General features: G+C 44.7%; 2 protein-coding genes across 2 annotated transcripts; one reads left to right on the top strand and one right to left on the bottom strand.

The window, feature by feature from the left end:
* The first annotated feature begins 238 nt into the window (after positions 1–238).
* cdc73 (cell division cycle 73, Paf1/RNA polymerase II complex component, homolog (S. cerevisiae)) lies at positions 239–26,098 on the top strand. Its single transcript, XM_063218756.1, has 17 exons — positions 239–437; positions 1,303–1,408; positions 1,737–1,806; positions 1,904–1,966; positions 2,125–2,177; positions 2,270–2,358; positions 2,807–3,020; positions 4,311–4,409; positions 4,686–4,764; positions 5,107–5,171; positions 16,509–16,566; positions 17,746–17,781; positions 17,906–17,993; positions 20,542–20,703; positions 21,592–21,692; positions 23,178–23,319; positions 24,810–26,098. The coding sequence occupies exons 1-17, from the start codon at positions 307–309 to the stop codon at positions 24,844–24,846; spliced, it is 1,593 nt and encodes a 530-aa protein (XP_063074826.1). The 5' UTR covers positions 239–306; the 3' UTR covers positions 24,847–26,098.
* Positions 9,055–14,400, bottom strand: LOC134465212 (beta-1,3-galactosyltransferase 2-like). Its single transcript, XM_063218755.1, has 2 exons — positions 13,872–14,400; positions 9,055–11,673 (listed from the first exon to the last, which is right to left on the bottom strand). Exon 2 carries the CDS (start codon positions 11,458–11,460, stop codon positions 10,141–10,143), a length of 1,320 nt encoding a protein of 439 aa, XP_063074825.1. The 5' UTR covers positions 11,461–11,673; positions 13,872–14,400; the 3' UTR covers positions 9,055–10,140.
* Positions 26,099–27,897: the final 1,799 nt, after the last annotated feature.

Genomic DNA, 27,897 nt, shown 5'->3' with positions numbered 1-27,897 from the left:
CCAAAACAAATGACTATTTTTTGCCTGAGAATGAGACGTACAATTTGTTGACATTGCATCCATTTAGAAAAAAAACATATTCTGGAAATAAAAGTGCATGTTTATCTGTTGAGTTATCTGAGGGGGCATACGCGGGCAGTTACAGATTAATTATCTGACGGCGAATGGAAGCAAATAATTCAGGCAAACGTATGGGCAGCCCGTTTTCAAGACCCCACAGCCACTGGCACGAAAGTACAATCTGAGCTCTATGGTTTGGTCTGGATTTTGAACGGAACCTTCTCTGGTACATTCAGAGAAGTGAACATGGCGGACGTTTTGAGTGTTCTTCGTCAGTACAATATCCAGAAAAAGGAAATCGTTGCAAAGGGAGACGAAGTGATCTTTGGGGAGTTTTCGTGGCCAAAGAATGTCAAGACCAACTACGTTATTTGGGGGTATGCTATCTTTCCCACGATCCTGGTATTTCTTTTTTCTATCGTTTGCTCATAGCAGATGGAAGAGATGCTAACATTGGCTATGCTACAATCACACAAACTTTTCATCTGCGTGTTCAGGGGAGGCTGTTGCACCCGTTGGTTTGAAGCTGTCAAAGCCGAAATGTTCGCTCGTTTAGGCTAAGGTCTTTGCTTTGGTTGTTGTCTCGTACACATCAGTGCTTGTGTTTTATAAAGCAATACATTTTTCTGACGTTAGCTTGAGTAGAAGTGTTTATTAGCGCTCTACTGTTGACATGGTTAGCTACCTAACCAGGAGGAATAGTCTGGGAAGTTTAATTCTGTAAACAGGTCCAGAAAATATGTTCAGATGTCATTTGAGTAACAGACAGTGTTCTGTTCTGTGCGGTGACGCAATGATATGTCTCATTCGTCTTTATAATACGATGCATGTGGTGTGCCTGTAAGATTGGGAAGCACTTAGGCTACTCATATACCGGTAGTAGCAATGACTGCAGACATAAACATGTTGCTGTGGGTTTTGTGTATAGAGAAAAGGGTGTAGAGACTCAGTTAAAGTTAAGTAGTAGCAACCCACCTACTGTGCGACCGACGTGGTCACATCGGCATTACATTACCATTATAAGTTCATTGTAGAGAGTAGTTTACTGAACGTTTTGCAAATCTGCTTCATGAAGTGACAATGATCACAATCACACATACCACTTCATAATCCACAAGCATTTGACCTCAAGTGTGTATTTTCTTGTCAGGATTATGTTTCAATTTTGTAACTATTGATTTTATCCAGGTGTCAGTCATCCCAACCGGTCTAACATTCTGCATTGTATTTTATTTATTTCAGAACTGGAAAGGAGGGCCAACCCAAGGAGTATTACACCTTGGACTCAATTCTCTTCCTTCTCAACAATGTGCATCTTCCTCACCCCTCTTATGTCCGCAGGGCAGCTGTAAGTTTTGGGTTTGTCCCCTTGCCTCAGTTTCTTTCATAAGACCTGTCCACTATTAGTTAACTGAACACAAGGGGCACACATCTTTTGAAAGTATGAATGAATGTTTTTTGTCTTGTGTGCCAACACGGGTACTGATTACTGATTACATGCTGGAGGCCAATGCATTCCCAATGGCCAATTGTCAAGCCCCTTAACCAGAAAAATGGAATGACCAATGATGGAAACCCCTCTTGCTGATAACACCTAGATGAGGGAATGAGGGAAACCCCTCTTGCTGATAACACCTAGATAGTAGACTCACCATATATTTTTTTCTTGCCTGTAGACAGAAAATATACCTGTAGTAAGAAGACCCGATCGAAAGGACTTACTATCGTATCTCAATGGAGAAAACGGTAAGTGAAACCACATGAATGGCTGCTTGCTACATTACTGATGTAAATGCTGCACCACAGAATCTGCTTAAACTGGGATGTGTTTTCTGCCTTACAGCTACTTCAGCAAGTATCGACAGGAGTGCACCCATTGAAATAGGGTTGCAGAGACCAACACAAGGTTGGTAATATATATCCTCTATTTTATGTTTGAAACATGACTATCCTTTAGTCACTTTAAATATATATATTATTTTTTTCTTGTGTATTTTTTTTTTGCATCAATACAAACCATATAATGTATGTTCAGTAATTTTGCATCCTCTAATTTGTGAACAGTTAAAAGGGCAGCAGATGAAGCTTCATCAGAAGCGAAAAAGCCACGCTTTGAGGTAACTTTATTGAGACGACCAGCATTTCCTACTCTCACTACAAATGTGGTCTGCTGCTTTGATTCATTGATTCGTTTTCTTTCCATTGTCAGGATGAAGAGCGAGTGCGTCTTGATAAAGAGCGTCTGGCGGCACGTCTTGAAGGACATAAAGAGGGCATTGTACAGACCGACCAAATTAGGTACAGCTTAAACAACTGCAAGCACGCTCATACCTGGCTCTTAAGAGGCTGTGCTCGCGTACGTTGTGAAATTAATTTGTGTGAAGAATCTGATTTCTATACAGAAGGTTGCCTTCAGATGGTTGCGGATTCATGCATGAATTGCATGCCTTTACTTGGCTTCTGTGTTGAGATTCTGTGCTTTTCACATTTATTTCAAGTAGTAGCCTTGTGAAATCATATCGCCTTAGTAGTTGTATGTATTTTAGTCAGCAACCTGACCACAGAAACCAAAGGGATAACACTGCGAAATGTTTTGGTATTGGTCGTATTTGGTGCCTAGAATTTACAGGGAACAAAGACAACATGGTAATACTGTACTTAAAATAATAAGATTAAGCACAATCTCCTTCACTCATCTTGTGAATTATTTACATGTTATTTACATGTACACCGTTCCCCAACTCAGGTCGCTGTCAGAGGCCATGTCCGTGGAGAAGATCGCTGCCATCAAGGCCAAGATCATGGCCAAGAAAAGATCAACCATCAAAACAGACCTGGACGATGACATCACCCTCAAGCAGAGGAGCTTTGTGGACGCTGAAGTGGACGTGACCAGAGACATTGTGAGCCGAGAGCGAGTATGGCGGACCCGCACTACCATTCTACAAAGCACTGGAAAGGTATAGGCCAAATAATGGTATCACTTTTTTTTAATTTGTGTCCACCATTATTAATGGATTATTCACAGATATGGAAGTTGTAATAGGTCCCCAGACATGAGATAACGATGTTAATGGAAATACTAGTCCATGGTACCTCCTCTAAATATGACAACCTCCAATTATTTACAAGAATGAGCAATAGTGCACACACGTGCACATTATTGTTGTCGCTTTCAAGAGAAAATAATTTCATATGCACTAGTTTATTCATGTTGTCCTTACATTGCCCTGGTATGAAACTTGCCAATGGGTAGTTGGCACTGACCGTGTAATGATAATCTCCATCTCTTGTTATTGCCCACTCAGACCAAATATTTCACAGCGCTTGTCAAGTAATAGCAAAACAAAAGACATACATGTGTAATGGCACATCTCGCATAAGCTGGAAAACTAGACAACTTTTCAAGTTAATCATCATATTCACACACATGCACATGCACATGCTTCAATTAATCTTTTTAATGGGTGAACGAAGACTTCTGACCATCTGTGCTGTTTGTTGGCCGAAAACCACGCTTGCAAAATCTGGACTGCACATCCGCTAATTTCTGATAAGAAAATCTCGCTTCATGTACTTCAGTAGAAACGATCGGGTTTGAATCAACCCATGGGGGTGAAAAACATTCAAAGTGTGAGGAGGGAAAAGCTGTAGCCTCTTGCATAGTCTTCAGTAGCCAGTTAAATCTCGGTCATTACCATTTTGCTGACCACAAGTAATAAGGTTATAATAGAGGCTCAGTTGTAATAGAGTTTATAATAGTGGCTCACTGGTTAATAACAGTGTAGCTTTTCAGGCAAGCATCTTAGCAGGCATCTTCAGAGATGGCCCAGGGTGGCTTTAAAATTGTTATGGTCAGATATTGTATTTTGTTATTTTATTTCAGAACTGTAGATGGCAGTGTTGCCACAGGTCATTATGATCACAGTTCAGTGATGATTTCAATTCATGCAAGATCACGATCCAAAAAGACTGCATTATGAGTAGTTGCAGTCAATTCATTTTTCTTTTTGCTACTAGTGTGTACTAAGGGAAGTGTAGGTGCTGTTAGTCACCCCCACACAAAATTCATTTTGTTCTCTGGCGATCCATAACACAGATCTATGACATGCTACATGCAGTTCTGCTCAACATTAATTTTATTTAATAATGTTTTTAAGGCAGTAATGGTGTGAGGTCAAATGTAACTAATATTAGTCAAGTGAGGTTGTATTGACATGTATTAATCTTGTACTTCTGGATGATTCTAGAATTTTTCCAAGAGCATCTTCGCCATTCTGCAGTCGGTGAAGGCCAGGGAGGAGGGCCGAGCCCCTGAGCAGAGACCAGCACAGAACGCCACTCAGGCGGTGAGAGACCACACACGGACACACACGGACACACACACACAGACACACACACCTGATCTAATTTCTGCCAACAGACAACTACATTATAAATGTACAGATCAGACAATGTGTAAACACAAAGGGTCTATGTATGTAAAATACATGTAAGTTCTTGGAATAAAAATTGGAACTGCAATCAGGATGTCATGCTCACAGAGCCATCAGAAGGAATTGGCAGACCATTGTTCTATACGTCCAATACTTAACATGAACTGTGTGCCCTTACTCCTGTTTTAGGACCCATCCATAAGAAACAAGCAACCAGTCCCAGCCGCCTACAACAGATACGATCAGGAGAGGTTCAAAGGGAAAGAGGGTGAGTAGGGAATGTTCTCGTTTGAATTCTGTAAGAAATTAACGTTTGCCTTCTCCTTTCCTCGCTATATTACTTATGGTAGACCCATTCAAAAGCCAATGTTTGCTTCTTCACACCAGAACACATTTTTTGTGTACATAGATTTAGCACATACTGTAAAAAGTGAAGGTAAGATTTGGGCAAAAAAGTAAATTAGTGTTCATAAGTTCTGTTATTACTTAGACAAGTGCATACAAACAAAAACCAGCGCAATGAAAGTTATGGCCATTCCTAACGCTGTCTCCTCCATGTTTATGTGTGTGGTTCTCTCTTTGACCCTCATTTTCAATTCATCCCTGTCAGAAACGGAGGGCTTCAAGATCGACACCATGGGAACCTACCACGGCATGACGCTGAAGTCCGTGACGGTACGTAGGCAGTGATTTTCCCTGGCATGAAGTAAGGTCCATTTTATAATCCTGTATAGGTGTGGGAGTATAACTGCATTGTAATTAGCCGTGTCATGTATTACAATTATGAAGGTTTATATTTTGCATTAGACTTGCAACACTTACTCAGACGCACTGAGTCATGTTGTGTTGTGTTTGTGAAGCGGCGTGGTGCAGTGATTTCTGTTGGCTGTTCAAGGCCAGTGACTCACCTATGATGTCGCTGACATACTGTACCGCTGGTAGCATGGAAGCTGTTTTCAGGTTTATTCACCAGGTCCACATAGCGTAGGGCAGCCTCTGAGTCACCAGAGTGCCTGTTTTATTAAAGAAGGCAGCGGTAACCTGAAAAGGTCAAGCGTCAAGTTGCCGGAGCCCTGCTGTGTTAGCCTGCCAGACAGGACCTTTCATTTTCATTTTCATGGGTCTGCTGCCATGCTGTGGCAGACATTTCAAGATATTCATTAATTATTTGTTGTCAAATTACTTGTAAGGCTGTGCTCAAGGCACCTCGAGGTTGTGTTTGTGTGTGTGCAGGGCCGCTGACAGTTTTGCCTGGGCCCGGGAGTGTGTGCGTCTGTGTGTGTGTGTGTGTGTGTGTGTGTGTGTGTGTGTGTGTGTGTGTGTGTGTGTGTGTGTGTGTGTGTGTGTGTGTGTGTGTCTGTGTGTGTGTGTGTGTGTGTGTGTGTGTGTGTGTGTGTCTGTGTGTGTGTGTGTGTCTGTGTCTGTGTGTGTGTGTGTGTGCGCGTTAGTGTGTGCGTTAGTGTGTGTGTGTGTGCGTTAGTGTGTGCGTTAGTGTGTGTGTGTGTGCGTTAGTGTGTGTGTGTGCGTTAGTGTGTGTGTGTGCGTCAGTGTGTGTGTGTGTGCGTCAGTGTGTGTGTGCGCGCGTCTGTGTGTGTGTGTGCGTCTGTGTGTGTGTGTGCGTCTGTGTGTGTGTGTGCGTCTGTGTGTGTATGCGTGTGCCCTTCTCAGCCTTTGTGAGGGTCCCCCATGTGGGAGAGGTCTGGTGTGTATGGCTGGGCCGGTGGGCGGGCATGTGATGGAGTGTTTTAGTGTGCTGTGAGTGATCATGGGGGCGAATACAGCCAGACCTTATGTCTTGGAATATGAGAACCGTCTGGGTTTCATCCAGACCTCCTCTGCTCTCTTTTTTTGTCTTTTGGCCTTCTGTCCCCTCCGCTGTTGGAGCACTACACACCCCTTCTTTTTTTCTTTCTCATTCTCCGTCCCACCCTGACCTCAATACAATTTTCCATCTCCGCTCCACGTTCCCTCTCTCTCACTCTGTGGAAGTAAACAAACACTACTTCATGCATAAATGTAGGCCAGTTATTTTTCACTGCATTTTTTTAAGCTGTTGCTAAATTAAGTGTGCCTGTTGTTTCATTGCACCATTATTTCAGATTAGTGGCACTTGACTTGAGTGTCTTAATGTGTGCTTGAGATGGTGTGTACGCTGTGGATTTGTGGGCTGCAGGTGCCGAGGTGAGAGACCTAATCTAGTAGCTAATGACTGTATCAGGCCGCAGTTGCCCAGTTGTAAAGTGTTACGAGTCGACTGCGCATGGATCTTGTGATTTCCTGTGGCATTGTCGCAGCACTTTACAACAGTGGTAGTCATGTGTTTTGCAGAGGAAGAATTTAAATACTTTCTAGGCCTTTTTTGCCTTTATTTCTCTGACAGGACAGTGGAGGAGAGACAGGAAATGAGTCGGGAGAGAGAGAGAAGGATAGGCATATGACCCAGGCCGGAATCAAACCCGGGTCGCCAGCGCAGCACCAGTGCCCTACAGCTAGGCCACGGCAGGGCCAAATAATTGAAATGCACAAGTGTTCTGTTTGTAGGACAAGATTAGGAATGTGTCTAGTGACTGCTTGCCATGGCTGGCTGATTAATCCATTTTCATGGGCGATAATGTTGATGGTGAAACTGCAAGCAATCCCAATGACCAGCCTTGGCCACATAAAGCCAAGGATGATCCGAAGTCTCAGATTCATGAAGCTGTGTAATTGTTGATGTAGAAGCCAAACTTTTAGAATTGATATCAATGTAGACCAGGGAACGGAGTTAGAAAATTCCTGTCCTCCACAATTGGGTCAGACAAGTGCATGTTAAGGGGGTAGGGTACAAGGCCATAGCATCATTTTCTAAACTTAGATTTGTGTCGTAAAGAAACTACATGTACTGCTGAACAAATCTCTTCTCGACTGTCTTGTTATCGACTTGAAAATGTTGGTGTCAGACCGCACGATTCTGGGATTGTAACAGCCAGTCTTTTTGCAGTGCACCTAGCTGACCAAGGTTTCGCTGTGATGTCTGTCCTCTGCCCTCACTATTCCAGTTAGGCAGAAAACTAAACATAAAGTCAGCCTATATTTAGAAGTAGTTTCCCTGAACGTGGTCTGTATGGGCAGAACAGGTCAGTATAGTTTTTGTCTTTTTCTTTTAATCTTGCTTTTCTTTAAACAAAAAAAAAATCCAGATTACCGTCAATAGTAGATGGCGCATGCCTTGTTATTTGTTACGGTAGAAAATCATAAATGAATTTGAAACACTTTTCCCCATTAGTACTAGGAAACTAATCTGTGTATATTTACCGTTAAGACCGGCGGCAGCATGCATATTTACCTCATACAGCATCAACAACTCTGTTTTTAGGCCTGGTCTGTCTTAATGGTTCAAACCATTTTTTTCATGCTCTGTTTCAATTTTTTTGTTTAGATTGTGAATTATCTTCCCTGTGTTGTCATGTCGGCACGGGGGCCTTTACAGATCTCCGCAGCCCTTCTCTCCCGTCTTTATGGCAGTAGTGTTTTTATGGTAGTCCACCACGATGAAATGAACATTGGAAAAGGATTTAGCAAAAGTAACATTTCACTAAGTCCCCCCCACCGTCTGGCCCTGGTGTCAGCAGGGAGCTCTGGTTACCTGTGTTAACACTGCGTTGTCTTCAGAGGGGACCCACACAGAACAAGATCAGGTATCATGAAGGACATTATGTGTGTAGTGCTCTGTGTAGAGTACACTGTCAGGGAAAGATGTGGGGGGGAGCTGATGGTGGTGTAGATGAAGAAAAGGCTAAGCTGGATCAAGGGCAGAATTTCTTCCCTTTCCTTTGCCTGGTCTATTCCTCTGCCAGGTGAAGATTGTGTGATTATCCTGCTGCCCTTGGAACATCAGCAGAGGATTGATGAAGAGAAGACTTCATTGAAGTGACCTTGTGAAGTGGGTGAGCATGTGGGTTTGCCTGACAAGTGACCCAGACGGATGGTTGTCTGCTTTAAATAGTGGAATGGTTATTGATTTGGGCACAGTTTCTAGCTGTTGCTATGTGTAATTGTTTTGAGATGCTCTTCATTTCTCTCGAGTATTCCTCTGGTTCTGAAGTTGAGAGGAGGGTTTCTGATTATGAAACCTGCATGCCTTCATCTCAAAATGAAGACTTGCATATTTTCAGTATCTAAGGGGGCGGATAGGGGTTGCTTAATTTCCAAAGGAGTACTTTGTTTGTTTCCCTTTGACATTGATTTGCAGGTTTAATTAAATGCTCCAAACAAAAATCTTGCTGAGCCCTAGGGCTTGACACTGGCACCTGCCAACCGGCCAAATGCTGGTAAAACTTGGCTGTGGCTGGTAACAATTTCAGTGTCATTAGCCAATTTAGTAGGTAGCTTTCTATGGTATGACATCTCAGAGTAGTCTATATGCTGTTGTTTCCCCCTTGTCTATCAATTGTTTGCTCAGCTTGTTTGATTCATTTCCACGTGGAAAGCTATGCATTCATTGTCTTGCTTTAATGAGCACCTCGTCTTCTGGTTAGATGTCATGATATATAAGATGTCATGTCATGAAAAAAAATTTGTGGCTAGTAGAATAGTTGAATGGCTAGTGCCCCAGGTAAACCACTAGCCACAGTGGCCACTGAGTGAAAGTTAATGTCAAGCCCTGCTCAGCATGCAATTTGCCATTTAGTAGAACGCTCCCAGGAAATTAACTAGCATTTGTCCTGACTTTCAACACATTACACAGTGACTGTCGTGGTTTTGCTGTTATCCCATTGTCCGTTATAGACGCGTATGGGTTTGCCTAACAAGTGGCCGAGACTGTTGGTTTTAATTAGTGGAATGGTTATTGATTTGGGTGAGGTTTCTAACTGTTGCTATGTGTAATGGTTTTGAGACTCTTCATTTCTCTCGTATTCCTATGGTTTAGTCTGAAGTTGAGGAGAGGGTTTCTGAGTATGAAACCTGTATGCCCTCTTCATCTTAAAATGAAGACTTGCATATTTTCAGTATCTAAGTGGGCGGGTAGGGGTTGCTTAATTTCCAAAGGAGTAATTTGTTTCCCTTCAACATTGATTTGCAGGTCAAATTAAATGCTCCAAACAGAAATCTTGCTCAGCACGCAATGTGCCATTTAGTACAGTGATTCTCAACCTTTTTTGAACAAATGCCCCCTTGGCCTCATCATAAGCCTTCCAACGCCCCCTTGACCTAATCATAACCCTGCCAACACCCCCCGCCCATACTCGGCTGTATACTTTTCAACGACCCCCTAGGGCTTCCCAACACCCCCGTTGAGAAACACTAATTTAGTAGAAGGCTCCCAGGAAAGGAACTACTATAGCATGTGTCCTGACTTTCAACACATTACATAGTGACTGTCATGGTTTTGCTGTTATCCCCTTTGTCCATCATTGACGCACAAAAGACATTACATTAAGTCAAGGAATGACTTGTTCAGATTTATTTTGCTTTTACAGGAATATGTACACTGAAATTGTACTTTTTAACCACAAAAACTCTTAATCAACCGAGAAAAAAAATATCGACAATGTGTGGTAGTACCATCTTGTGCTTTTGAGTTGCATTTTACTGTATCCCTAATCTCTAAACATTCTTCTGTTTTTTTGTTTTCCTTTGTGGCTCGTGGAGTGTCAAAAGTCATTTAATGGGAATCACCCAAGAACTTGAGCCCAGGCCAGAGCAGTTTTCTTTGGCGAAACCTGCCACCCTTGTCTTTGTCTTTGGGTATGTTTATGCAGGCATTGTGCTTGTTGCTCTGCAAGTGGCTCCAAAACTTGAGCAGTTCGTTGGGCTGAAACTGGTGGGAGGTGATCAGGTGACTGTACTTGCAGCTGCTGTAGGACACGCGCCAGTGGTTGAACAGGAACTCGTTTGGCGGGGGCGTCGGATCGATCTGCAGCTTGGCCAAACAGATGCCCACGTACACGTCCTCCAAATGGAGCCTCCTTATGCTCAAGGAGGCCCGGTAGATCCTGGCTGCCATGTCCCCTGAGAACACGTACCCCGTCCCAGAGCAGAAAGTGGGGTAGCGCTCGCTGGGGTAGAGCTCCGGGGACATGTACCACTTGCTGTTCTTGTTGCGGTTCGGCGCGTACCCTCGCATGAGGTAACCCGTGAAGTACCTCCTCCTGGGCTGGGTGCTGGGCCGCAGCAGCTTGTGGATGAGGTACTCCGTGTTGACGAACATGTCGCTGTCCGTCTTCATGACGTAGTCCACCCCGCGGCAGTAGGTGGCTACCCAGTGCATGCCCATCAGGGTCTTCACCGTCAGGTTGTAGTAAGTGTCCAGGTACTCCTGCTGGATGATGTCACGGTGCATCTGGCTCTCGGCTCTCAGAGACCGCTGGAGCTCCTCGCTCGCCACTCGGCCGCTGCTGCCGTTCTGTATTCCCAGCAGGAAGAGCCGCACCATGCCCAGGCCGTTGGCCACGCTCTCGTTCCCCCACGTTTGGCGGATGGCGTCGCGAGCCTCCCTCTGCTCGGGCTCCGTGGCAACCAGCAGCACCAGGAAGGGCGTGCTCTCCCGGCACTTGTCGGGTTCGTTCAGGAGGTACTCGTAAGGCTCCAGCAGCAGCTTCATCTCCTCGCTCAGGCTGCTGTTGGCACCCAGCGAGGTCTCCAGACTCACCACCCCACCCTCCTCCCCCCCTGGGTACGAGCTGAGGTTCACCACAGGCTTGGGGTTGGGGTTGACTGGCGGAGCGGCAGAGGCCTTCCATGCCGCACTGCGGGGCTGGGTGCTGCTGTGGTTGCTGCGGCTTTGGCTGTGCGTGGCCTCTGGTTTGATGAGCTGCCCCAGTCCTCCGTGGTGGGGGGCCGTGTTCTGGCTCTCCCTCCGGCTGCTGGCGCGGCCTCCTGGTCGCCACTCCTGATGGCCGAGGATGAGCAGCAGGCCCACGAAGGAGAGCAGGGTGAGGAGTGCGGCGATGTGCGTGCAGCAGTGCCGTCGTCTGCACCGCATCCTGGCACCTGCCGAGCGCCAGTGGCGGCACACATCAACGCCACTCAGAGCCAGTTGAGCGTTGTTGGCCACTAGGGCATGATGATGGGCCTAAACAAGGAGCTTGTGGCTCCCTTGATGAAGTGGACACGGTGCTCATGGTGACGCAGGTGGTCAGAGAAATTCTCATGGTCAGGTGTGGTGGCATCAAGGTTTCATCATTCTTGTCGTAGTCTGTGGAAAAGGTAGGAGGAAAGGCTGTGTTAATTAACCATATAATACAAACCGTACCTTGATAAAGAACATAGTAGATTAATGGTAGTTTGTGTGCATGAGAATGGAATCACACAAAAACAAGTTGTGCCTCATCAGGCATGACAAACAAGACTAGCCTTCTCCGTTCACTATATGCTTAGCAATTGTTTTTAGAGCTTCCATGAATCAGACATTTCCTTGACCTTTTGATCATGATGGAAAAATAAGATTAAATGTTGTATTTAATCGATACAATTAATGATATTGTAGCACTACTTCAAAATGACAGCATGGAAAATAAGCTCCTTAAAAGGAATAACCTTTTTGAACAGATTGTGGCACAGGTTTGCTATTATGTGTCCGTGTGATATGTGCTCTGCAGTCTCTCTGCTCAGCTGGTCTATAAGGATCATCAGGAGCGTTTGGAAATGCATGTCTCACAATCTTATACTTATACTTACTCACACAATTGACATAAGGAGATGGTAACGAGGACATTGTAGTCATTGTGACGGACACTTCTCCAAAGCTAAGGCTTTTCTTTGGAAGTGCTCTCAAAATAGGATGTTCGACTGTTGTGTGTTGTGTCGTGTTGTGTCATGTGCATTTCCTGTCTGTGACCGCCTTTTAGAATTTCCCCCGTAATCCCTAAACTTAAAGGAGCGATTTAATCCAGATTTTTGATGGCCACCAGAGAAGACCGTGACAAGCTGGGGCTTACATGCCAGTAACATACATTTTCAAAAGCTTGAAAGCTTATTGTGTCAAATCGCTCTGTGCTAATGCTTCTTATTTTATTGCTTGACGACAATCTCCAAAGCTTAGCATGGTCAGCAAAGATTTTTTTGTATTGTGTTTGACAGCATGTCAAATCGGCGCATCATGGAATGTTACTAGCACTGTACTGGCTTTCATATTCTCTGCATTTCAGAAATGTTGGTGCTCTTTGCCAGATGGATACCCACAGGATTGCCTAGGAAATCGCTCAAATCCTGCCTCCTTAGTTGAGATGGGTATCTGTGTGTTTGGATTGTAGGGAGATGTGCCATGGCTGAAGCAGATTTTCATGGTTTCATCATGTGGAAGCCAGAAATAAACCCTGCACAACAGTCACTAGCAATAGCAAAAATGCATTACAGCACTTCACAAAATTGCAAGTTGCGGATCACTGAAGATGAAAAGGTTACAGCACACACGGTGCACATGTAGACTTTTCATGGATTTGAGAGATCCAACAACAGATTAAGGGGTAACATATATTACATCAATGGAGTGCCAAGGGATCCTGTTTGTGAATGCCCCTGAAAACAAAACAAAAAAATGCTTCTGCTGAAGTGTGCCTGACCTGAACATGTTTACATGAGTTTATCCCTTCAGCCAGGGTCTCAGCTGTGATGTTTCTCTTGTCTTTTCTGTCTTGTTCAGTTATCGGTGTCTGGTCTCTCATTCCCAGAGAGTGCAAGTTTCCTCTTATATGCTAAGGGATAAGACACAGGCCTCTGAGAGGTGCAGCAGCGGACAGGAGACAAAGGGCTGTTTGTGGCCACACGCACTCACAGCACAGCAGCGGCAGTGCTCAACACTCAATGCTCTCCCCTGTTAGTCGGTGGGGATCACAGGACTGGATATGAGCAGAAATGTCTCCTTGCTCAGATCACACGCAGCATCTACGCTGCGCTGTACACCTGACCAAGACCAGAAAGAATCGCCCCCTGGAGCCATGTTGTCAGCAGGCAGGCAGCACACTATTTGCAGTGTGGGAATATGAATGTGTCCTCTGCACTACCTACGGTGGTGATGTGGTGGTGTTTCAAAAATGCGCATGTGTGTGTGGTGGTCAATTCAAGTCAGCTTTATTGTCAATTTCTTTTCATGCGCTGGTCATACAAAGAATTTAACTTACGTTGATTGCCCTAATGCCTAAATAATGTATAAATTGCTCCGCTGTGCTAAGCCAACGTGATTTTTTTTTTTTTTTAAAAAGGCAAAGTGGAAGGTAACGGGTGCAGGATGCGTGATCTACACAAAGATTGGATTCCACCATTATTATTTATTAATATCTGGTGGTGGAGTTGAATGTACCTTTCTGGCCATGCTCACGCCTGTGCTGAGCAGAGCAGAGCAGAGGCAGCTGGTTGGTGCAGCTCTGCTCTTCGTGACACAGTTGGCACACTCACCTCACGGTTATTGACACGTGTCCCTGCCAGTTGTGAAGGTAGTCCGTCCGTCGTTCTGTCTGCAGCTCCTTGTGTTTTTTGCATGGTTAGTTAGTCGCTGTATCTTCCCCAAATCCCTTCTCTCTTCCCGTTTATCTGGTACCCTGTGTTGCTGCTGCTGCTGTCTCTGCCCCCTCCGCCTCTGCCGTTTGTTAGCTTCAAGCCTCAAGCTTCCTCTCTCTCCTGCTCTGCTGTCTGCTTCTCGTTTCTCTTCCAACTGCTACGTACGCGCCTGACTGTGAGTCCCTCCTTGGTTTGTCACACAATGAGGCGTCTCGCGTGGATGCGGAGTGCTTTGATCTTCAGTCTGTTCGCCCCCATTCATAATCCATGCCTCCTGGGTCTAGCCACTCTCCTCTCTGCTCTGCTCCGCTCCAGCAGCAGGGTGATGGACTGATGCACAGTCGCGGAGAGCAGCGATCTGCGAGGAGCGAGTGCTCAGTGAACAGCTCCTATTCTGATTTCCTGGCGTTGCTAGGCAGGATGATCCTCCCCCCTCTCTCTCTCTCTCTCTCTCTCTCTCTCTCTCTCTCTCTCTCTCTCTCTCTCTCTCTCTCTCTCTCTCTCTCTGTCTCTCTCTCTCTCTCTCTCTCTCTGTCTCTCTGTCTCTCTGACACACACACACACCTCTTTCTCCAGCACATGCCACACTCCCCTTTTTTCTCCTCTGTCTTTCAGGCCCCTATGGTCTTACTATGTTTCAAAAAATGCACATATACATTTTCCCATGTCATCGGTTCTGATGTATGTGTTTTTTTATTTATTCTGCATCTCTATAAATAGGCCAGATTGGGGGTGCACTCTGCTCTACTTGTAGATGGAATGTATGTAGCCATGTGCGCCTGCCTGTACAACACAATGTTTTTTTAGATATTTGGATAGGTTTTACAGGTTCTGATTAATCGTGTGTGCACGCCTGTGTGTGTGTGTGTGTGTGTGTGTGTGTGTGTGTGTGTGTGTGTGTGTGTGTGTGTGTGTGTGTGTGTGTGTGTGTGTGTGTGTGTGTGTGTGTGTGTGTGTGTGTGTGTGCATGTTTGTTTGTCAGAAGCCATGTAACTGACATTCTTTGGTGCTCCCGTGACGCGTCCTCATGTCCCTTCCCCCATGCCATGCGGGTCTATTCTATTGTGCTGGCTCTCCCCCATCCTGGTTGATAAAGGCTGTGTCTCTCTCGCTGCCTCATGGGCATTGTGGGAGGCCAGGGATGCAGCCGGAGGAGGGGAGGGGGGCCTGTTGGGGTGAAAAGGCCATTACTGCTGCTTCCCACATTTGGCTAAACATTATTGTTTTGCACAGGAAGCTATGCGCTTCCTTTCTTCCTCTTCTGCTGTATTTGTCCGCTCATATGTGACTAACGGGAGGGTGAACCAAAACAGTCACACCTTTTTACGCCATTTTTATTTTACTCAGTCATGATGTGATGTCATGACAGTATATTTCAGTTTGGATGAGAAAATGTCTATTATGACGCAACCTACTACCACACAGGCATTCTTTCAATATGTTTTGCGTACATCCATACAATTACCTCAACTGTCATACCCAAACAGCTGTCCTGAAAGGGACAGGCATTGTTGCAAGCCTATATCAGTTGCAGTTGTTTTCCCTCTGCCAAACTAAGGTTACATATGTTACCATGGTGCCATCAGTTTCGGATGAGCGCCAATCCTTGTCAGTGGAGAAAGCATATCCTGGTGGTGAAGTGATTAGATGCGCGATAAAATACTTTAATATATTTCCATTTGCACTCTTGGTGATTTCTTCCTAGGGTACAGGTACGGGTAGTTATGCTGGTTGAGACCAATACAGAACTGTAGCTTCATTGCCAACAACAACAAAATATGTCAGAGTTTCCTAGCCTGATCTAACCGTACCGTTGGTCTGACAGCGGATGGCAAGTCCAGGTTAATTTTTACCTAGGATATTATGAATTTGACCTTCTACTGTTGTTCCGCTAAACAAAGTTGTTTCATCTGCCAAACAATGTAACAAAGGAAATAAGCGGTCATAAACGTACTTCATATAAGTAGGGCTAGATTTTTGCCAGCAACTATTTGTAAGCTTTGGACAACCAAAGTACAATTTGCTGTTTTTAGACTGAGGGTGGTATACCTCTGTTTTTCTCACCGGAAAAGTTGATGCCCTAACCCATGGCTATTTTTTTGTGCCTGATTATGATGAGCGGGTGGGGATGAGTGCCTTGGATGGGCGTTATCTTTTGGCTTCCAGGGCTCTAAATTAATACCAGCAAACCGGCCAAAAGCTGGTGAAATTTCTGTTTGGCTGGTAGAAAATACCAACTTACTTGCCACTTTGACCCATTAGTGAGTGTGTGTTTGGCTTGTAAGATTAACATCTACTAGCCATTTTGACTGGTGATGAAAAAAGAGTCAAACATGAGAGCACTTTCAAATGAATGAAGCTCTTCAATTACGGCTGATGACCCCAAGTGTTTGGGAACGCTGCTCGCACATCAAGAAGGGGGCGCTAGGGACTGGAGGCTGAAGTCTCTTCATAATCTCTGTTGATGGGAAGATGTTTGTGTTTTTTTTTTTGTTTCTCTTGTCTTCAACTCATCTCTTTCTCTTCTCTTTTCAGGAGGGGGCATCAGCCAGAAAGGCCCAGACTCCTGCATTGCAGCCGGTTCCCCGACCAGGTACAGTATATATGCATTTATCACGCTAAAGCAGTTGCACTGTCCTCCTATATGTTGCAGTATGTGTTTTGTTTTAACGGAATGACACACACACACATACACATATACAGCTGGTATAAATACACAACTAAATCTAAATGTGTACTGGTGCACAACTCATTTATATATACACCTATATATATGCGGCCCACACTTGACCACAGTGTCTGATCAGCTTGTGTACACTACACACATGCTCCTTGTCCATGATGGGCAGGTAGGGTGTGAGTGCAGTGCTGCGTGCTGCTGGCGTGAGGGATGAGCCTGCTGGCTGTGTGTGGCAGCTCTCCAGCGCCACTCTGATTTAGATTAATGCAGTGGTTCTTAACCTTTTTTTCTTAACGCACCCCCTTACCTGTGCCCAAAACAAGCCATGCACCCCCAACCCAAACTTCTACACGTGTATACGCACTAAAATGATATAAGTGATTCATTACAATCATTTTGGCTTGAGACATTAATCAATGCCTCAATACCTTTACATGGGGAACGAAAGATGTTTTAATTTGGTTTTGATTTGGCTTAATTGTAATGTTTGCTAGCAGAATTTTGGTCCAAACCTCAACACAAACAAAATTCTGTGCACCCCCTGAAATCTCTGGCGCACCCCCATGGTTACCCCAGGTTAAGAACCACTGGATTAATGGATCGATGCGTTGTTATGAACTCCTCCCTCCCGGACAAGAAAATACCTTCAGCGGGAGAGTGGCACTGCAGAACCTTGGTCTCAATGGTTCGTGTATATATTTGCACGTTGGTGTACCTGTATCATTGGTGGAGTTGACTAAGACCAGCTTTTATTTGAATCTGTTTTTTGCTGTCTAACGTAGTTTTATGAAACGGCTGAAAATAGTTTTGCGGTCTTTAACATTTGCCAGGGAATGATGCCAAAACAGCACTGTAACATTTCTTGTGAAGACTGAAATTTGCCTGATGGAAAATTTTATATTGAAATGGTTTAACCGATGCAAACCATCTCATTTTTATTCTTGTGCATAGCCTGCTTGAAGGTATATCAGTGTAAACTGAGAAAACTGTTTATATTAAAGCAATATTGGTATTAGGCATTAATAATATAATAATTACAAGAAGTCATGATTGCATGGTTTTAACAAATGTATATATCTCTCTTCTTTCAAGTTTCTCAAGCCAGACCACCACCAAACCAAAAGAAAGGTAAGAAATAGAATAGTCTATCTGTCTTGTACGTGTATTACAAATTGAGTTGGATCATTTCCACTGACCAAACGTCCCTCCTGCGCAAAGCTCTGAAACTCTGATGTTTTTTTTCTTCTGGCAGGATCAAGAACTCCTATAATAATCATCCCGGCGGCCACCACTTCTCTTATCACCATGCTTAATGCTAAGGACCTGTTGCAGGACCTGAAGTAAGTCTCACCACTCCTCAGTAGCCTTGTCTATTGTTTTGAATAGTGTTTCTCAACGGGGGGCGCTACAACCCCCCAGGGGGCGCTGGACAGCTCTAGGGGGTGCATAGGTGTTCCAGATCTTTGAGCTCTAGGGGGGCGTTGAGAAGGATACAGCTGAGTGGGGGCGGGGCTTAGTTGCCATTGGGGGAGGGGCATTAGTCTATTTTATTTTTGAATACTAAGGGGGGGCATTGTCAGGCTTATGATGAGATCAAGGGGGCGTTGGGAGGCTTATGATGAGGTGAATGGGGGCGTTTGTTCTAAAAAGGTTGAGAACCACTGGTTTGGAAGAAAGAACCCATCCCTTTGTCCCTACTGCTGCCTTTTTCTTGCTACTTTCCTTTTTTATGGTATTCTTATTCCGCATCCAGTGACATAGCATGGCTGTAGACCCACTTGTCATTGAGTAATGGTCTCTGGAAAGGCCACTAGATATAGGTAGTGTGTGGGCAAACGTGGCCAGACTAGAAAGGGAGAGTGCTCACTTGACATACGATCAGCCCATTTTTCATGGTTCTGTGTGTGCGTGTGTGTGTATATATGTGTGTGCACGCGCGGGTGCGCATAAAGGCATTCGGATGTTTGATAGTCTCAAACCACAAGGACCTTGGCGCATTAAAGTTTTTAACGGTCCCTGTGTAAGTACGCACACACACATACACACAGACACACACACACACACACACACAGACACACACACACACACACACACACACACACACAGACACAGAGTGACGTGCACATCAGAGGCGTAATTGCTGTTTTGCTGTTTAATTAGAACCATAAATCACCACAAGTCACTACATGGCAGCTCAGGCTGGTGGGGGGTGGGGGAGGGATGTGGGGCTCCAGACTTCACTGCAGCTTAGGGGCAGCGCTTAACTGCCTTTGAGAGTCACTGAATATTGGCTACTGCATCTATTATTGGCTTTTACATCCCCATGCTGCTGTTAAGGATAGACACACATGAAAACTGTAACAGCAACTGTAGGTTGATGATGCTGATAAAATCATATTGTTGTTGTACATTTAAGGCAAAAAAAAGTATTGAACTAATATCAGGGCTGTGTGTGTGTGTGTGTGTGTTTTTAGCCAATAGCCATATATGCACGTCAAAGAAAGTTGCCATACTTAACAAAACACTAATGGAAACGCAAGACCGCTAATACTGTAGAGGAGATTGTGCAGCATCATAGTGGGTTTTTCTCCACGGCAAATCTGACAACTTCACTGAGCAAGATTCAGCGAAATGCTAGTTATGCTAAGTCATTCACAGCGAACTAGCTTCTCCATAGAGGTGAATGGGATTTGTAAAGCGGAAAGAAGATATCCAACAAGTTTGGAGGCTTCATAGTGAGATCCTCTCTATTTCGAAAGCCGACAGTGACGAATGCAATGTGTGGATGTCAATGACACCGCTGCCAGGTAAATTCCAGAAAGCAAAGCAGCAATTATGCCTGACTGTTAATATGATGCGTGTCATAAAGGCATTAACAAGATAGTGCGTGTCATAAGATGCCTACCCAACATCAAATACAGCCCCTCACGTAAGGTAATCATTTGTACATAAACTGATGCGTTTGTCCATGCTCCGTAAGTACACAAGCACAGTTTACGTACAATCATTCCACTATATCCACAAAAGTTCCGATAAATGCATGTGTATGCATTTGAAATCATCTTTTATTGAGATGCCTTTCAGCTGTGTTTACCAATTTTCTGAAATAAATACAACTTAATCCGACGTAATAATGCCCTTATTTGCACGCCCTTCAATGGAGAGGACCATGTCCTTCACGGAGTTCCGGGATTGACTTTGTGTAGCGGGAAGGCTCATTTGCTCCTGGTTATGTGACATGGCAGCTGTTCGTGCCAACTGCAGGCCTGATAGTAATACTATCATAGTATTCAGTCTTAGTGCCTGATTTCAGGCTTGACAGAGTTTGTTTGCGAGAGTAAAACATAGTCATTAGGTTTTTCTTATTTCAATAAGTGTTTTAAAGGTTCAGGCTCAGGATTTGTTTTCTACTGCCATGTCTACAATTGCATACAACAGTTATCCAGTTGACCAGCCTGCAGTTCCAGCTGGAGGAGTGAACAGCAGAGTACAGTAGCATACCAGAATAAGCATTCATGTGGCTTTCCGTTGTGTTAAACCACATAGTGCTATTGTACTTGATGCTAGATCTCTATCTCTGTGCTTGCTGCCAGCAGTCTCTTCCAAAAAGTGGATCTTCAACTTCCACATTGTGCCAAAATTGCACTAAACAGTGGTATTGCACAAGTGTAGTCACACACTTCTCTCAATGTTGGACCAAGTATACATTAAATTAGCATGAGGTGGGTAAAACTGCTGTTATGCTGTCATTGGACAGAACTGCATTTATGTACTGCATTTACTAAGACTGACAGCAATTCACACCACAGCAGCAATTGAGTTTAAAGACTTAACTGTTAAAGACTCAACAGGATAATTAATGCTGATTGATTTTTTTTTAATGCACAGATTTGTGACCCCTGAGGAGAAGAAGAAGCAGGGTATCCAGCGTGATAACGAGGTGCTGTTGCAGAGGCGGAAGGACCAGATCCAGCCTGGTGGAAACACGCTCAGCGTCACCGTGCCGTACAGAGTCATCGACCAGCCGCTGAAGCTCGCGCCACAAGACTGGTATTTATCTGTTCACATTATTTGCTAAAGCTTTGCTTTTTTTAATAAAGTGCGCTCAACTCCCAACTATTTCTTACAAGGTCTGCGGGTGCGAGCAAACAGCAAAGTTCTTAGTCAGTAAAAAAGCTGCACTCTCAGATGCTGAAGAAACGTCTGTCTGTCATGCTAACCCACTAGATTAAACTAGAATAATTACACCCAAGAGTGGCTTTTTAACTAAGTATGAACTAAAGAAACTCAACAGAGAAGAACAATCTCTCGGAGGGGAAATGCATTGGCCACAGTGTAGTACGGGGCGTTGACTAAGGACACGAGTGGATGGAAAATGAACTCCCTTATGCATGGTCATTGGTCAGTGGGTGCGATGGATACAATTTTCGTACTCCCTTGCACATGGTCAGTGGGGGCGACACCATGATGGATAATTTGTGGCCAATTAACGGCAGCTGTTGGTCAGCAGTAATTGCTGGGGGTAATTAAGGACAGCTGACAGACATTCACGGTGTCCTATGACCTGTTCCACAGTGAATAACATTTCCGTACTCCCCTCGCCATCATTTCGTACTACGCTGCTATGACGTGAGTAAGCCCTCTTGTCTCAAGCCTCTTTGGTATGAACTAAAGCTTTGCCTGCCTGAAAATTGATTTTGCAAATTTAACAGCTTGCCGAAACACATTACTAGGAGACAGTTTGACAGAGCAGATTGTTCTGAAGAATTATAAACATTAGAATATGTTTGACTCGTACAGTGTATGATTAACAGCCAAACTGTTAAGAAGTTTTTTTGTTTGTTTTGTGTTTTGTTTACTAAAGTAGCAATTTTGACTGTCTTAACCAGCCCTTGTGTGTTTGTAAAAGGCTGTTGTTTTCTGTGTGTGTCCTTGCAGGGACAGGGTGGTGGCTGTGTTCGTGCAGGGCCCTGCTTGGCAGTTCAAAGGCTGGCCGTGGCTGCTTCCCGACGGATCCCCAGTGGACATCTTTGCCAAAAGTAAGTTTTCTCACGGCTACGGCTAGGCAGCATTTACTGCAAGGGGAATCTGAAGAGACGTCTGTGGGCGGAACATTTACATTATACAGTATAGGGTTGGAAGACGCAGCCTGAAAGTTTCCACACTCCTCTTCAGTATATGTGACCTAGCATGCAGTCTAGGGAACTGCACATATGGCCAACTGGGAAAGAACCATATGTGCTGGCTCAGGACCCTGGATGCATGTTTAATAAACAAGGAAATAGAGTTTTAGTCTGTATGGTGTCATCTGCACATTCACACCCAGTACTCCCACTGACAGAGCCATGGCCCCTAAACATGTGTTCTGTTTGAAGTCGATGCCACAGAGCATGCGGTCGGCCCTCCGTTCTCCATGCCTGCTTCGTCTTGTTGTTTGGGCTGAAGTTAAGTTGTGCTCTCCTGGTCATTACCAGGCCACCAGGGTTTTACTCAATGGATTTTAACTTTTTATTAGGACTGGGCAACGTTAACGGTGCGATAACTATTGAGGTCAGTATCACCTGACAATTTTGTTAACGCTTAACGCAGCAGGGTTTTCTTGAGTGTTTTTTTTTTTCCCCTTTTATGACCGTTGTTCGTTACTTTAATTTTGAAAGCGTCAGTGCGCTTCTGCAAGGTACTGCTTCCAGTGACTGCTGACAGAAAGAGACCGGGTCTAGAAAAGTAGGCAAAACAAAATAGGCATAGCCTACTGAAAGACATCAACCTCTGAATGGGCATTTTCGGTACAAGTTCTACAGCCCTCATTGTGCAACTCTCGAACAGCATGCGGCTCGCCTTTGCAGCTCGCAAGGTTAATATTGTATGGTCAGCATACCAAGGTGTTAGACTAGTCTGACACCTTGTTATGCTGACCATCTATCAACTGTCAATAACGCCACACGGACTGACAGTGTGCATAGCTGATAACTTAAGCCACAGTCAAAAGGGCACAGGGCATAGTTGAAACATCTGCTGTAAAAGAGACATCTTTACATCTTTAGCCGAAGCCCACAGGAAGTTAATTCCGCGCATCACAAAGTTATATTCACCATTCATATCTGCATCAACATGACATGATTCCGCGGAGCCCCTAAGCTTACCAAACATCAGCAACCTTAGCCTACTTTGTCAGCGGATAGCCTATTGTTTGTCATGTCAATGTTATTGTTTTGAAAGATGTAATTGCTGCCAACAGCCGACTAGTTTCTAGTCGCTGAAACACCTTAAACAACATCAACAGATGAGAGAGAGGAGGGAGAGTCTTTGACAGAGAGGGAAGGAGGGGCATTTCTCACACACACGCCTGCCTGTTGCTTGTTAATTTCAAATGACAAGGTTTTTTTTTTTCTTGTAGGCCCTTGTAGACTATCCTAATTTGAGTTTCTAATATTTCAGTTTCAGTTCTATCTTACATAGCCTAGTTTAATACTGGTTTGAGTACACTGTGTGCAAGCTTGAATATACTGTGTCCTCCCCCTCAGTCCGAGCCTTCCACCTGAAGTATGACGAGGCGCGGACAGATCCCAACGTACAGAAGTGGGACGTCACCGTGCTGGAGCTGAGCCATCACAAGCGCCACCTGGACAGACCCATCTTCCTCCGCTTCTGGGAGACACTGGACAGGTGAGGGCTAGAGAGGATTACATTTTTCGGGAATTCCTGTGGGATGGGAGTCACAATCTGTAAGATCAACGGGAGCTGGCAGGAGTGGGAATAAAGATGAATGATTTGAGTGGAAGTGGGTGGGATTGGGAGACATTCTTACAGGAGAAGACGGGATGGGATTAGTTTCTTTCACTCCAGCCCGGGATGGATTTTTTTTTCTGGAACCCGGATGGGACGGGAGTGAAAGTCCACGAACCTGACCCTCCATGGGCATGCAAGCCCAACATATGGACGGCTGCCTTAGTCCACCCCCATATTACAGAGCAAACAACATGCAGGAATGAGCGAACTTGATGTTGCTAGGTGCAAAAATGCTTGTTTGCTCTGAATAATGATACAAATCTGCAATGTCAAGCAGGGCCTCATCTTTACGTTTCTGTGAATACATGCGCCCTACTGTATATTAAAGACCCCAGTGACCCCAAAAGCAGGATCTCATTTTTTATGTATAAATCGAGGGCGTAAATCTGACAAACGGAGGAGAAAACCGGTTCCGTGGTGGCTGTGATCATTTCCCTCATCGGGCCAGCTGATCTCTCATTAGTTCTGCTCGCTGCTTCACCAGTTGTGCTAATTACCAAGCCCAGATGGAGGACACATAACATTACGGGAGGTCGCACATCAGTTCATCTGCAGTGCACGCGTGCGTCTTTCGCCTGCCTACCTGTCTGTCTGTCTGTCAGCCTGTGGCTGTGGCACACTTTAGACCTTTGCTGAGTCACTGCGAGCCGAGGGATTTTTTTTTTTGCGCTTTTGTCTCAGTGCAATTTGGCTGTCTCTGATTGTTTTTTTTTTCTGTTGAGTGCCTGTCCTGAGGCATAGTACATCCAGTACTGGTCAGAACACCCCCACCGCACCCCAAACACACACACACTACTACTGCTACTAGTAGCACTACACACATACCTCTTGTGTCCTCCTCTCTAGCTGTGTTCCTATGGATTAGTTGCATCAGTCCCCACAACATGGGCCGTGTGTGTGCGTGTGCGTGTGCGTGCATTGGTTTAAGTGTCTGCCTAACAGCAGGTGTGTAAGTTGTAGATGGGGATAGTAGTGCTTTAAATAACCGACCTTGTAGCTATTTATGTCGGCGACTGCAGTCATTTTAAAAGCTCCTGATTGTCAGCTTTAGATTATGTTCTGTCAGCAGCACCTATTCCAAGTGTTGCCGCTCATTAAAGATTGCGGTCTCTCCGCATGAGCATGAGCAGCCACACCCTCCTAGTGACGCAACACCCTCAGCATTGCGTCTAGTCAGGCCAGGAGCAATGTAAATATCGTTTCCGAGCTCCAGAAAACTTGGCAACTCCTCCCACTTTGTTGGGAAGCAAACAACCAGTAGCAATCCACAGGAGGCGGGTCAACCATGCCGTTTGGGAAATGTTCATTGTTATGCTCTTGGTCAGGCTATGAGCGCTTACCTGTGTGTTTCCCTGTTGTGTTGACAGATACATGGTGAAACACAAGGCACATCTGCGGTTCTGAGCGTGTGCGGCCCGTGCCAAGCGTGCGGTGCGGAGGCTGTGCCTGATGTCTCTGCTCCTGGCCGGGCTCCTCACCACCACCAGTCGTCAAACAGAACAGTCCTCCAGCTCAAACCCCCGGCCGTCCCGCCACCCCACCCAGGACCCCTGGAGCTACACCTACAGCGGCACTCCCCCAGTGTCCATCTCTGCGCTGGTGGCAGCAGCACCGGGTTAGTGCTGCTGCTGCTGCAATGCTTCTCTGGAGCGCAAGGGGTTACCAGGCGACGGGGGAGGTGCACTTAGAGAAGACAGGAATACATACTTTCTTATTGCCATGGTGATGTCAGTCAGTTTTGTATCTTTTTAAACTTCGAAATCAACTTTAGCATCTAGAGAAGACAATTATGAATCTGGGAAAAAAGGTTTATGGTGTTACAGAAAACCACTTTTCATGTGTTTTCACTTTTGCAAACAGAGAAGAAATGACCACGGACAGAGATTGGAGCTGGTAAAGGGCATGGACTTCCAATGAAAAAAAAAAATGTTTTGTTTCTTTTTTGTTTTGTGTTTTGTTTTGTTTTTTTCTGTCTATAAACAAACATTTTGACTGTCAGAGCTTTTGCCCTGTCCTTTTATTATTGAAGGGACTTTTTTAACCATTCAGATTGTACATTTACAGTAGACACCGCTCATAGAGCGTCACACAAAGGACTGAAATGTAAATTTAAATGCAGTTGAACCAGTGTGTTGGCATCCTCCTGAGGAGTATACCATGAACATGCTGAAGTGATAAACCTACCTAAACTAGCCTGCATGAAGTGGTAAATCTGCTAGTAGATGGCCAGAGGTGTCGTTTTAAGAAAATGAGGGCTCTTCTATTAGATGATTTACCACTATTTCTAGGTTAACTTCATCTGGGCACTATTCCAAGAACATGGTGATAATAAACCTGGCTAAGATAGCCTTCAGGAAGTGGTAAACCTACCACTATATAGTCCACAGGTGTCAATTGCCTAAGGAAAAGAGGACTCCAGGCTCCTCTATTAGATGATTTACCACTAGCTCAAGGTTCATCAAACCTGGTTTACTACTTCGCCAGGCTCATGGCATAGTCCCCAGGCCATTTGATGATGGTGCAGGAGGTTGCAAAAGAAGCTTGTACCTCTGGACATAATGACAATGTGAAAATGGGCCCCCGAACTCTGTCACTGACTTGTGTTATGCGCGAGCTAGTCTTTCTGCAATAAATAAAAGAATTATTACGTCCTCGACTCTGTATGGCCTCAAAGAGTTTGTTTTGGAATGATTGGAAACGGTGATGGAGGCGGGGGAAGGGTTTTCCCCCTTGTTGGTTTTGATGTTCACAGTGTATGTTGATAATAAAGGTCATTGTCGCCTACACTTGTGCTCACTCCCTCTAATGAGAAGGGTCTTGCTGTAGGTGACTTCCCAGCAGTGACCAACACTAACCAGGAATGTCCGTCTGTCTTGAAAACAAAGGGCCTCATTGTGCAACCAGCAGCGTGCTAGTGGCCAAGATGCAAGGCTACAGTCCTCAGGGCCGGCTTTGCCCACAAGCAGTCGTGACAAACAGACTTCTGTGATGTGATAGGACGGCTATTGTGTGGAGTTGATATTGTGCATTGCAAGCCTGTTGTGAATTTTGAGATCCGCAGGGGAGCACCTCCTGTATCAGCAAGGACGTGTCGGGCAGCGCACTGGAGTGCACATGCACACACGCACTCATTTACACACTCAGGCACTATATCTATTGAGAAAGTGTGACCTTGCTAAAACAAAAGAATCAAAGCAAATGAGATGACAAAGATTGATTCTGCAGTAGGCTAGTAGAGGAGAATTGCGAGAGCAGTAAAATCATTTTTACTGCATAATGCATTGAACCCAGTTAATCGGAAATGTCAGGAAAACAAATTGTCGGAAAGTTGTGGAAATGTCAGAGCATTTGGCAAACGGCCTGTCCTGTGTAACCCTGTTGTCTTAATACTCGGCGACAACAAATGGCTTCACTATTTTAAGAAGGTCGTTGATAAACAGAGGTTGATTTGAAATATGTTTTTAGCCTTTTCAGGCATCAGTGATGCAGTGATGTTTCCTGTATTCTCAACCAAGACCACATGCAACTTGAATTCCAAGACATAGGCTACCAAGGATGCTGCTTGCCTTTGAACATTGGGTACATTTTCAAAGGCAACATTTAAATTCATTAAAAAAAAACATGTGTAAGGTTTTTTTTATTAATTGCAAGTTCAGCCATAGCCAATTACTGGTCTTGGTAGGTAATAACAAAAACATATTTTAGGGCCTCCCAGAAGAACCCACACACCCCACCAGTAACAATTATCCACATACTGTAGGCCCACATAACTAGGTAAGTCACTATAGTAACGCCAGAGACAGAGAGCAGAACAGAGAATCTTTGGTTATATAGTCTCTGAATCCATCATTTGCATGTGACGTCAAACGTTCTAGTGGACGGCCACTGGACGGCAGAGTGCAGCATTAATGAATGGATTCCTATGGGACTCGCAACGTTTAGTAACTCATAACCTAACTTGGATCACCGATAAACTAAACACCGTAAACACCCATTGTGCTGTTTGTTACAAAAACAGATAGGGTTACAAACCAGGCGTGACTTTTCATTGGATCTCAAAATAAAACGAGAAAGCTGAGGTGAATCGCGGCAACCAACTGGAAAACCATCAAACTAGCCTTGTAGCCTGGATGAGCACCACGGTAAGTATCTCATTTGCCATCCTTTATATCATCATTTGTCTCTTAATTCGTGAACGCTAGTTAATTTAGGCTAAGTCTAATGTGCAATTTCAGTGGGGTTTTTTTGCGAGGTCAATGTAAGATGCTTTCCATGATTAACGTTAATTAGCAGCATCATTACGCTATGATGGACGTATGCTAAGATATTGCAGGCTGTAACGTAAACACGGAATTAATAAAGCTCTTGGTGAAATAGCAAGGCTATGCCGTTCATACTGTTAAGCAGGGCTCTAAATTAACGCACGCCAACACGCCAAATGCGGGTGAAAATCAA

This window comes from Engraulis encrasicolus, chromosome 16, assembly GCF_034702125.1.
Source record: "Engraulis encrasicolus isolate BLACKSEA-1 chromosome 16, IST_EnEncr_1.0, whole genome shotgun sequence".
NCBI classification, from domain to species: Eukaryota; Metazoa; Chordata; class Actinopteri; order Clupeiformes; family Engraulidae; genus Engraulis; species Engraulis encrasicolus.
Note: the sequence above shows the minus strand (reverse complement) of the source record. Positions and strands in the feature narration are given on the sequence as shown.

Excerpts from the sequence above, each read along its gene's own strand:
- LOC134465212 (XM_063218755.1), bottom strand. The coding sequence starts at position 11,460 with ATGCGGTGCAGACGACGGCACTGCTGCACGCACATCGCCGCACTCCTC.
- cdc73 (XM_063218756.1), top strand. The coding sequence starts at position 307 with ATGGCGGACGTTTTGAGTGTTCTTCGTCAGTACAATATCCAGAAAAAG. Across the intron at positions 17,782-17,905 it reads ACCACCAAACCAAAAGAAAG|GATCAAGAACTCCTATAATA; the intron begins GTAAGAAATAGA and ends TTCTTCTGGCAG. Across the intron at positions 21,693-23,177 it reads AGTGGACATCTTTGCCAAAA|TCCGAGCCTTCCACCTGAAG; the intron begins GTAAGTTTTCTC and ends CCTCCCCCTCAG.